This window comes from Grus americana, chromosome 1, assembly GCF_028858705.1.
Source record: "Grus americana isolate bGruAme1 chromosome 1, bGruAme1.mat, whole genome shotgun sequence".
In the NCBI taxonomy this organism is placed as follows: Eukaryota; Metazoa; Chordata; class Aves; order Gruiformes; family Gruidae; genus Grus; species Grus americana.
In genome coordinates, this window is record NC_072852.1 from 72,456,858 (window position 1) to 72,469,313 (window position 12,456).

At 39.9% G+C, this 12,456-nt stretch overlaps 1 protein-coding gene across 1 annotated transcript in view; it reads left to right on the top strand.

Moving 5' to 3' along the window:
• The window catches only part of PIK3C2G (phosphatidylinositol-4-phosphate 3-kinase catalytic subunit type 2 gamma), a 209,231-nt gene that overhangs the window by 118,252 nt on the left and 78,523 nt on the right, over nucleotides 1-12,456 (top strand). Inside the window, exons 18-21 of the mRNA XM_054837238.1 lie at nucleotides 4,368-4,548; nucleotides 5,896-6,003; nucleotides 8,281-8,373; nucleotides 10,491-10,620. Of these exons, the coding sequence (XP_054693213.1) occupies nucleotides 4,368-4,548; nucleotides 5,896-6,003; nucleotides 8,281-8,373; nucleotides 10,491-10,620 (512 nt within the window). The remainder of the gene's footprint in view (nucleotides 1-4,367; nucleotides 4,549-5,895; nucleotides 6,004-8,280; nucleotides 8,374-10,490; nucleotides 10,621-12,456) is intronic.

The window sequence follows — 12,456 nt, forward strand, 5'->3', positions numbered from 1 at the left end:
CTGTACCTTGCTCTTTCATAGCACGTAGGGGCTGAAACCTGCAATAAGATGCTAGAGATCCTGGCTTTTCCTTGGGTTTCTTTTGCTGCAGTGTGGTTTAACAGGCTACCTGCAAGCTAATCTGTCCTGTCAAGCATTACTCTCTGGTTCACCCTGCTCCCTTTTCTGAAGGAGACAAGGAACAGATGTTCAAGCAGCAGAGTTGTCTGAGCAGCATCACTCTTTCACGTGTCTGCCAAATCCAACTCAGAGAGCAGACTGTGTTCTGCTGCAAGGTCTTTAGAGCACCAGCTTCCCTCTCTCCCCACACCACAGAAGGAGAATGAGGCCAGCTCACTTGTTTTGGTACCAAGATCCATCCAATCTCATTCCTTTCCTTCCTTTTTTTTCCCTCCTCTTTTTTTTTTTTTTTTTTTTTAAATTTCCCTTTTCTCCATAGCTGCTGGTTTTAGGTCTGTTTCTCCTTCTCTGACACAGCAGCCAACTCATCCTGATTCAACCCCACCTTCCCTTCTGCCTTGTGGCAAAAATCTCTCCTGCACACTTGTGTTTCTGTACCTGGAAAAAACATACACAGGCTTCTGCAGCTGCGAGTGCCAGAAAATGGGGTTGGAGTCACCTTGCAGGCATGGAGCAGGTGCATGCAGAAAGAGAGGGAAGCAGCTGCTTGCAGAAGGAAGTTGGGGGCATCTTTCAGGGCACCCCAGGACCTGACTTGGACCCTCTGACTGATGCTAAGCAGGAGCAGTCTGGTTTGCTGCTTTACTAAATTTCAGGTCAGCATCCTTCTGTTTCCAGCCCCATTGTGCTATTTCCCAGAAAGTGACCTTGGGACAGCGTATCTGAATGACCCTGGCCTTGCTGCGAATGAGGGTGTTTGTCCCAAATCGGAGAACCCTGAAGAGCAAAGAAGTCTTCCTGTTGTTAGGAGCCAGATCCTCTGTATAGGCCTGGCATAAAGCCAGGCTTTTATATTGAGTTCTGTCTTGCAGAACCCTGTGAAAATTGTTAGAGAAAAAAAAAAGTCACATATTTCCTTACTGGCAGCCTTGAGTTTTAAAGCATTCCAATTTTGTCTTCCTCTATCAGAGCTAGGCATCCTGTCCTAACATGAAAATTTCATTAGCGTCTTGAGCATTTCTTCATCCTGCAACGTCAGAAGTTGCAGACTTTCCTCTCTCTGCTGAGTTCTCACAACAGCAGAGCAAAGATGTGTGGGCCAGGAAACCGGGAAGACAGAATTACAACTGCATATTTGTTCAGTTGTTGAATAAACATTTCGGCAAAGCCTGCAATGAGTCATCACATTAGAAGCTGTCCTTTGTATCCTCCTTGGGACTGCTTTTATAAAATGAACATAAAAGTCAGACCCAGTTAATCCAAATCATTTTGCAAATTAAGGTCTACAGGCTTTTAAAAGCCTACCTACCCCCGTGGGCCAGCAGAAGGAAGTTGTGCTGCCTGTGCCGCGGTCGCCAGACACATTTTGAGAGCAGAGCCCCTCACCCCTCACAGGGCTGCTGTGCGAGCACGCGCGCTGGCAAAAGCTGCCACGTGGGCTCAGACCGTGGAGCGTGTGCTGGGCTGCAGCTGGCGTGGAAATGGATTTCACCAGTGACATCGTGATGACGGCCTCAGCCTTCCCCACGGACGGGGCTCAAGAAGCACATGTGAGAGGATTCAGACTCTATACGTCCTCTGTCCTCATCTACGCCTTGTCCATAAGCTTTCTGAATCTGGCCTGTAATCCCTTCTCACATCAAAAAGAAATCTTTATATCATCTATGTATATAAGCTTATTTTCTGTGAATGCTCAACCATAAGAATAATCAAAAAATGGATCTTCAGAGTTGATCTGCCTTATGGAAGGAGTAGCTCTGTTTAAAATAGGAAAACATTTTGCTTTTGCTAATTTGTTTCCTGAATGTGAAATCCTAACCCTTTCATTTTAGGGAAATAAAAGTTGTTTTAATGTTCTGTATATCTGAGAGGATTAAAGGGACATCTCAAACATGAGACGGTAGCCTTTCTGAATTTCCTAAATATGTACTGTTAACAATGGAGTAGGTGAATTAATGTGATTTAGGTGCTCAGGAGCTGATTTCAATGCAAGCCTAAGGGCAGACAGAAGATTCTGCACCAACATGATCTGGTCAGTTCAAAATAGATATCACAGTAATATCGTCTTTTTTCAGGTGCGCTTGCACTTGTCTTTGCAGGGCAGAAGTGAACAAGTTCATTCCGCCTGTGCTCCAAGAGAAATGCAAGCTGTTTAGCTGGACGGACACTGAGCTGGGCTCTGCTTCAGTAGACTCAAATTCCTGCCCGTGTGACAGTTTGGACTGTGCCAGTAATGCTTTTGTTTAAAAAATAATCACCGAGCCTGTTCCTGACTTGCTGTTGAAGTGCACAGAGTATGTTTTTGATTTAAATCACTTTGTTTATGTATAACTGAGGTAAAAGGAGACTGCAGAGTGTGATTCAGTACCCTAAACATTGGCTGTTTTACACAGCACAGGGCATCTGAGGCATCTGCATGGGAGCGACACATGCCCTTCCAAGGCATCAGCTGGACACCAAATAGGATTTCTTAGGGTAGCTAAAATGGCACGAGGTATCTACATTTAAGCAAATGAATCCCATCCTGTGGAATCTTGGACTTACTCTGCTTGAAATCTGGAAGAATTAGTTTCTCCAACGCCATATATGCATGTGGTCTCAGCCTTCTTCAGTTTGTGGAGGGTTCAGGATAAGAATACAGCTGCCTCTATGTGCTGGGGTTTGCCTTCCACCAGGCACTGCAATGACAAGTTGTATTTCTTTCCGATCGAAAAAGTAATTATTTGTTTTTACTAGACTAGAGAAAGAAATGTCATTTCAATCTCCTCCAGACAGTACTGATGGTAAACTTCTCATATCTCTTCCTTTTCATGTCTAGGCATTTCTGATAGAAACACCACACATTATTTTAAGATTTTTCAATACTTATAACCCCTTAGATGTTCAGAGGTTTTGTGTAACTGGAAAGGCTTTTCAGAAACCAGTAGATGATATTATTCTGCTTTGAACTATATAGGAAAAGACGACCTAGAAGGATCACTGCCTTATAAAAGGTGACAAGAATCCCTCATCACCAAAAGACGCATGGGCTGCAGTTGCAATATTGTAATGCCTTATATATGATTTGAGGGAGTTGAAGTGTCTATAGGAATTATGATTTTTTTACCCTTAAATATCAGTGCTTGATACCTCGTTCTGGCTTTTTGTTATGTGAGATATTGATATGTGATGCGCCTCAAAAGTCAACAGTTTCACTGACTTTTGTCCTCTGAAAACTAGCATTATTTATTAGGTTTGAGTAACCTCATCAGGTAAGGGAAACTGCATTAAGATTCAGACATTTATAAGGAATTAAAGGTTTGAGATGTTCTTAAGGATGAAGTTGTGGGGAGGAAAGTTTGGACAAAGGCAAAGAGCAGTTCATCAGTCCTATAGGCAAAGAGAAATCCCAGGCGATGGGCAGGATGTTAACAGCAATATAAAGCTGATGATTCTATCTACATTTACAAAAATAAATCAAATGTGTACAAAACCTCTGACCCACATAAGGAGAAAAATTCCCAGTAATCAATTCAATTAACTGAACAGACCTCTCAACTCCACAGCTTTCTTGGCCCAAATGAATGTGCGATTAGAGAAGACTGCATGGTAAACACGGGGGAAGTATGTTTTTGGCTTTATTTCTGACTTTTGTGTTGCTAATAACTCCAGTTCCAAAGCTTTTACAAACTTTAGTAGAACTAAGAGCCAAGTGTGTGCTCTAGTCCAACACTTACCGCTAAAGAATGGAATAAAGTGGGCTCATTTCACTCTTTTTAGCAGTATAGCCAATTTCAGAAATGTCTCCTCAACTTAAAACAGTGAACGTTTCTAGAACTGTTGATACATCTGAGACTAAAATGGTCTTTAAATGCACCTTCTAGCTGAAAGATGTGGTTGATTGTGTAAGTGTACTGGCAGGAGAACAAAAAAGAATAGGTTAAGACTGGGCTTCAATGAAATACAACTTTCATTTTCTAAACTTTTCTAGCAGAAATAAGAAGCAATACAGGCACCACACTATGTATGACAATAAGAAACGGCAGGTTCCTATTGATTCAACACACTCAGAATCTCATTAGTTATCAAATGGGACTTGAGTACTGCCAACAAATAAACAGTATTTTTTTATTTTTTTTTCATTCTCTGCTGCCCAAAGTCTGCAAATACAAATTAGTCTGGAGTGCATTCATTGTTCCTGCTAGAGGTGACATAAAATAAAAATCAGTTTTAGATACACAGATGTTTTTTCCCCCTCCTTCCTCCAGGCTGTTGAAGAATGCACAGAATGAAGTTCATTTCAAAATCTGGTATCAGAAACTACTGGCTGCTCTCCAATTCTGTGCTGGAAAGACCCTGAACAATGAGCTTTCTAAGGAGGGGAAACTTATCAGAATTCTGGAAGACATTGCCAAAAAAGTGAAAGTTGCCAGTGACCCAAAAAGAAAGGTTTGTTAAAAAATACCTCCCCTTCCATCTAGGTTTCTTCAGGCAATTTTATTTTTTCTAAGATGACCCCTATTTCCTATAATGTCTTTTACATAAATAAACCCAAGATTTGACTAAAATTTGTAAAATTTTATGCTGCTCTGAAAACAAGTAAAACGTATATTTAACTCTTATTGCTATTACTCTCAAGGTCAGATCTTTTAAGCCGTTTAAATGCCCTCATCAATGGTTTCTCAGCCAGACTCGGAGGTGGTCAGTAACAATGGCAACAAAGCTGGTTAACATTTTACCGAAAGGACCGCTCACATTCAGTACCTTATCCCAATATATTTGACTCCTGCAGAACTGCATCGTTTCTTGAAAACTTTGCTGAGAGTTGTCCTTGACAGGCTGAACACCCTCATTTCTTAGCAAAGCCAACCAGTGTGGACTGTCCGTAATATCTCAAATACAGCATTTAGCAATTAATACCGTAGGCGTATCTGCAGAGGTGCGTTCCTGGCAGTGGAAGGCTTGCAGTCGTCTTCTCCAGCAGGTGCGGCTTTTCTGTTGCGTAGGTACATTTCCAATTCAAAACTGTTAATTTTCCAAGACAGCTGTTGTTACTTACCTGATGTGTAAAACTGTTTCTTGCTGAGATCTCAGCAAGACAAACCAGAAAGCCAAATAAAAATATACCTGCCGCTGCTGGTTATCATGACAGTTATGAATTCTTTTTGCCTTGTTAAGGATTCAAAGATTTTCAAAGGATTTTGCAGAAAACTCTGCGTTGCTACGGAGAGCAGCAAAGCAAACGTGGAAGTAAAAAGACCAAAATATTTGCAAAGAGAAAGATCCATGTAAAGAAAAAGAAATAGTAGTGATACATTATACATTACTGATGCATAATTCATATTTTAGAGATTAATCTCAAGGCTGCAGTTACTGTGATACTGAGAAACTCCTAAACCTTGCAGTTAACATACCTACAGTTAGGTGAGGGAGATCACAGCGTTGAGGCAACAAGCAACAAATTGCGAAGTTGTCCAGCAAAGCGGAAAACACGCGAGATGCAGCAGAGCAGGTGCAAGGCTAATCAGCCCCTAACGAAGGGTATTGAATCTGAACCTGTGTGACAGCGTGTACTGGTAGTGCATCTAGGCAGTAAAAGTATAAATGTAGAGCAAAATCACAGTTCTTATTTTTAATAACTGCACCTCAGTGTGACCTCATTAGCTGTTACAAGGTTACGTAGATGCTACAATCTCCAGAAATTGTACTGCTTGTTTAAAACATAGAAAGACAGTAAATGACTGAAAAGCTGCTGTTAAGTTCTCTCATGTAACCATAATGATTCACATGTTGCAGGAGGTGTTAAAGGGGGAACTCAACAGACTTCAGCAGTTCTTCCAGGAGGTAAAGGTTTGTCGGCTTCCTCTGAATCCTGCATTTGTTGTCCAAGGCATAGAGGCAGATGTAAGTCCAGCTCGTGCAATGGATTACATTTGTAATTTTTTTTTTTTTTTAATAAGAATAAAGGGGGAGAGTGAGTGAATGGCAGCATTGACTGGCAGATAATCTTACTGGTATTAAGCTTGAGTCATCTGGTAAACTGACATTCAGCCTAATCCCCTTGAAAGTGGGGGTCTTTGTTGGGGTTGAGGTGAAGGGGACTGGTGGGGTGGGCATTGCACGCGGGTCTCACCTTGCGCAGCGGCAGAGGTTTCACGCTCTGAGCAGCCTGCTCCCCCCTCAGCTGCTCTGCTGCGGTGGTGGGATTGGCAACGGCACCTGGCATCCCTGAAGCTGAGCTCTGGTTGCCGTCCTGCCCAGGTAGCTCTTGGTGGCAGGTTTTTTTCTCATCTAAGAGTCTCCCCTGTCACAAATGGGAGCAGCTAAAGGTCTAGAGCTGGCTCTCTTTTTGCTGAGGTGAGATGAGGCGCATGACTGAGAATTGCTAAAATATTAAATATTCACAGTAACTTACCCATGTCTATGACCCCTATTAAAAATGACTGAAAAATAAAGGAAACAACAATGCTCTTTAGTGTTACTTTACTTTACTTTGACCACAGTACTAAGACTCAGTTATTCATTGCTTAGAAATGTTTTCGTAAAGAATATTATGCCAGGAATAAGCTGTTCCAGCTCCGAAGAAGGAAAAGGTACCCAGCAGCAAGAGAAAACAAACCTGAGGAGCCATATATATTACCAGTTATAGCTGCCTAATTACAGCAATTTGTGCTCTATTTTTGTTCTCTGGCTCATTATCCACAGTGGACCTGATTCTAAGAGGTGCTGATCCCTTCAATTGCCTTTGACCTGTGATTCTCCAAGTAATTGCTATTCAGCCTTGATCTCGCTGAGAACAGAGGTCTTCCAGCACCCCGCAGGTTTGGGCCAATTGTGTATGATATAAGTCAGAAGAATTTGAAGCCTGCTGCTTCTCACTGCTTTCAGGCTTTTTGGAAATAATGACTAATGGGAACGTATCTCACCATACAGTCACGCTATTTATACTGCACCAGCTTGGCTGGGCAGATACAAAGTGTTTAAATATAAGTATCTGAAGAGTTTTTTGTGTTGTTTCATTTTTTCTTACATCATTATAGGCCATTATCTTGCTCTAAATATATGCAGCTTCTTGATTGAACTGTATGTCAGTATAATCATGCAAATTAGCATTTTAAAGTGCTTATAATTACCCAAATTTAATTAATTTTGGTATCATCTATTGATTTTACTAGTAGCAAGCACTGCTCCCAGCTCTATCAGTAATGCATTATCTCACAATAACCTTTCAAGCACTTATTGAGACATTTCAGTTGGCAAAATTCCATAGGGGGTCAGGATTTCATCATCAATAACAGCTATTGCACATCGCAGAGGTATGATGTGGCTAAGAGAATATTTGCGTGCTTGTACCGTGCTTTGAGATGTTTAGATGAAAAGCAAGAGACAGCTGTGTCTAGTAGCGGTTTTGTTCAAATTAGCCACCATCACACTCCACCCAGTAAGGACAGCAGTAGCTCCTGTGGGGTGCTCATTATTTCTAGAAACCAGGCCATTAATCTACCATTGTCTTTGGTTGTTTTTTGGTGGTTTCCCCCCCCCCCCCTCCTTTTTTTAATGATGATAATATTATCTTCCTAACTCACACAGGATTTGCAGTGCTTGGCTCATTAATGGTTTTTGAAGCCCTTTGAGGTCTTCAGGTGGAAGGAGCTGTAGGGCATGAGAAGTCAGAATTTATGTTTAATTAAGATAAATTCCACATAAAATGGATTGTGATTTTCACTATTTCCTGTGTCCTCAGCCAGAGTGAGGTCACAAAAGAAATTAGCATGTTCTTTGCTTCCATAAAGACTGTATGATTGGGCATTTCCCCCTCCCCGCCCCGCCAAAAGCTTTTCAATGCTTTACAGATTGTCATTAGATCAGTCTTATATACTTTGTCCACTCAGTCCCAGCCAAACTTTATCATTAATAGGCCTGGGTGAAAATGAAAAACAATTAGCGTGGAAAATATTATCCATTCATATAATCTGATTATTGAGTGAAACAAATCGGGGAAAAAGAATTTCTCATTTTCCTGACCTAATTAAACAGTCAATAATACCAAGAATTATTTATTTTTATTATCAGTGCTACTGAGCAGTATTTAAAGATGGTACCTTTTTTGGAGGTATTGTATTAACTTGATGTTTTGTGTATATGACATGGTTGTTCTCTCATCTTTTTTTTCCCCTGAAGTCATGTTCGTATTTTACATCCAATGCTTTTCCATTAAAAATCTCCTTCATCAATGCAAATGCTCCAAGTGGAAACATCAATGTTATTTTTAAGGTATGTTCTTCCTCTAATCCTCAAATCCTTTTGTATGGCAACTGTTGTTTTGAAATTCACCTAATTTATGTTTTAAACCTTGAGCCTGAGAATGTGTGATTTGGCTCTGCTGTTCACTTTTCCCAATTATTTTTGACACTAGAACTTTTAATGGAATATTCTGAGGCAGTGCACTGAAGTATCAACTTTTTGATCGGTAGAGAATCAAACAAATTCCTGCAATTTTATTTTTTTTTTCCTTAGTGGAGACAACCAGGCTAAAATGTGAAGTTTATATTTAAAACCTAATTTACCACACTGAAGTGAGAGGGCAAATCTCAGAGAAGAGATAGTTCAGAATGACTGAATCCAGTAGCCTTGTCCATATGTCTCTAATAAATCAAAATCCTGGAGTGTTAGAGACTGCATTTGCTCCACAGAAGTCACTCTGCCCCTGTCAGCCAGTGTGGGGGAATGGGCTGAGGAAGAGGGAGGTGGAGGGGACAGCAGAGGAGCTCTGTCTCGTTGGAGTTACTTGCAGGAACTGACTCTGAAGACAAACTCCAGTTTATTTTCCAGTTGTCACCTAGAAAAGGTGAACTTCAGAGTTCAGGACAGTCCATCCTGAAGCCCATCCTCAGGAGCTGAGTCCATCCGCGAAAGACCATACATACAATCTGAAGTTAGCTCTCTTTCAAAAGAGCAAAGGTCTTCCATAACAGTGGATACTGTTTTTTGAGAACAACACTGGAGATCGTAAAATGGCTGATGGATACAAAACAGTCAGTGTTGCCAAAGACGTTATTCCTAGATCTTTTGCAGTATCATGGGCCAAACCAGAAGGCTAAAAATTGATAAAAATAAATTAAAAAGGAAAAAAAGAAAAAAATATTTCTCTGTCGTCTTGAATTACATTGACCTTTAGAGCAGCTGTGATTCTCAGGAATAGAAGTATGTCTTCCAGACATGTTAGGGGGAGACTAGCAATGTTAAGTTTTTCTGAACATTTAGAAAGCTGGTTCTTACACTATTTCATCTGAGAATAGATGTTAAATAGACAGGTTCCTACTTACTTGAGCAAATGCCTGCTCATGGGGCATTTAAACATTCGTACTTGTTTTACCTAGACAGTATTTTCTCTGCCCAGGAACATTCAACAAACAAGTGTCCAGCATCATAGAAATATTATAGCCGACATCACCTTCTGCTGTCAGCAAACCATTATGTTAAAGTATTTTTACTTGTACTATAGTTCTGTTATTTGTTCATGATGGGTAATGCGTACATGAAGTGATAAGCACTGGTATTGTACTAAATTATCTACTGACTCTATGTGTGAGCAAAGGAGGGAAGGTAAGTGGAGAGAATAAAATTTTTCTCAGGTTTAGGTACTAAGAAGAATTAATTGGAGTTAAGATTACCTTTAAATGAAAGAAAAATAGATTTTGATTTTTTTTTTGTTAAATAGTTTATGTCCCCTCAAGTACTCATTTCATAGCATTAAATGTCTGTAGATTAGAACACTTATATACAAAGAATGTAATAAAATAATAAAGCACTTAAAACTGCCAGTAAGTGTCACATGTATTTTAGATGGGATGGGGAGGAGGAAACAAAAAAAACAGGGCTTTTGTTTTCACAGGTCATTTACTCAGCCATGGTTGAAGATAATCTCTTCATTACCTCTTGTGGCTACAATTAAAGCCCCATTTCACTAACGTTGTTTGACCGACTCCATGGGGAGAGCAGTCAACACTGCATCACTGTTTGAAACTGAATATGAATCATGTCATGGATAAAATATAAATTCATGATAAAATTCCCCTTCAGCCTGCTGCAAATTCCAAGTCATGAAGCTTAACATTAGACAAACGCTGTCATTTGTGAAAAGGGATCTAGCATTAGGTAGACTTTAAAATGTAACTAAATTAGGATCCTACCTCCGGATTAAATTTTCAAACTCTAATAATTACATAGGAATAATAAGCAGAAAGGTTGCAGTTAATCAGGGAGCATTTGTTACCGTCTCTGTGGCTGCCAAAACTGTTTCTGCCTATGTGTGCCATTTACTTTGTCCTCTTAGTTATTTTTATCTGGTATCAAAGGAGAAACTTGGATTTCTTATGCAATTTTCACAGATAGGCGATGATCTACGTCAAGATATGCTGGTTCTGCAAATTATTCGAGCGATGGACAGCATTTGGCTCCAAGAGGGACTGGATATGCAAATGATCATTTATAGGTGTTTATCTACAGGAAAAAGCCAAGGTCAGTTTTAGATTATAAATTACCTGTATTACATTATTCATATCTCATGTAAACAACAGTACACAAAAATCCTCGCTTCAACTTTTATTTTCATGGGTGTCTTATTTATTTCCCCATTAAAGAAAAAAAATGCTCAGAATTTCAGTTACTCAGGCCCTAAATTGTATACTTGCCTACTCGTGAATGTTCATTTTATTTATTCATTCTGCCTCTCCAGAAGAAGTACAACCAAACTCATTGAATTTTGTAGCAACTTAGGCTAGAATTTTCCAAAAGCCACAACACCATCAGCTTGCACCGGATTCTTAAAAGTAACTTCATACATCAAAAAGAGGGCTTTTGTGGCTACTTAAGTTTTAATCCAGCGTGATCCTGCATAGATGCTTAAATTTACCTAGATGCATGTGGCTACGAAAAGTATCTGTAGATGAGTTATGACAGCTTTACCGTGTTGATTTTGAAATATTACTCTTGCGATTTATGCTACTTAGGGCAGGCCTGACTCATCTGAAAGCTTTATTTCTCTCTTTTAGAGTTGTTATAGCAGAGCAGTAGCAAGGATACCAATTGCCCGGTAAAGAAATTTACTGACAGCAATAAGCTTACTATTTTTTACTGACTCTCCAAATCTTTTACTGAAAATAATCCTTGTGCAAAGAGTGATGTATCCAGATTACCTGCTGTACAAAAACCTAAGAAAAAACCTCAAACAACCCCAACCAAAAAATTCATTGCTTTCTGAGCCACAAAGAGAAAATGAGAGAGGATGAATGATCTGAAGGAGCTAGGAGAAAGTATAGATGAGTTCGTGCACATGGAGGGTCGTTAAGGTGACCCGAAAAAGACTCGTCCCTTGTTTTCCTCCCTTCTTTGTAGAGATGTGAGTCAAAGCTTGAAGGCGTCTGCTTCAAAGCAAACAATACAAGAATATTATTTCTGAACATAATATTTTAGTCTCTCTTATATACGAACACTTTAGTCTCTCATATATATTAACACTTAATATCATTTTTGCCAAGAAAGATACAGGGATTGTCCGAAAATAATGTTCTCTGCCTGACAGTCTCTTCCTTTCAGCACCGTAGCAGCAGAAAACGTCTCAGTGTCTGTCAGATTTTCCACACAAAGTCTTTCCTTATGAGCTACAGAAATGTTAATATCATTGATTTACAGTTAATGATTAAGGATAAAAGGACCAAGTGACATGCCTGTGGCCATACAGGACATGTGCTAAAGTAGTCTTCTGCACCCAGGTCTTCCAAGTCCTAGGCTAACAACTTGCTCCATGGGCCACCTTTTCTACACAAGGGAGATAGTAGATGATAATTTCATAGTCATGGGAACATGGAAATCACTTTTCATAGAAATGTGAAAAGCAGATAAAGCACTGGTAGGATACCACTTTCCAGGCGTGGTATAGTAGAGGAGCGTGTCACCAACTGAAATTGTTAGAGGAAGCCCTTCCTGTAATGCACAGTTGTGGGATGATGTGCCAGGGGACCACACACAGGGAGAGAAAGCTGGCAACCCACGTCTCAGTTCCAAAAAAGGAATTAAGTGCGTGCAGTAGAGGCAGAGGATTCAAGTGAAGCATTGCAAAATGCTTGGCTTCTCTCTGCACTTCAAAGTCCCAGTTTATGTCATCTCAGATCAGACTAATTTCTGCACTATCTAGTATCCTTTCATCCAGCTGTGATCAGCATCACATACTGCAGAAAAATTTGTGTAGCATTCGTGACAATAAACACATATGAAATAACTTTATATTTAATAGTAAATATCTGATCCTATTTTTTTTATAGATTCCTGTTGTTTGTGTACATATTCTACCAACTT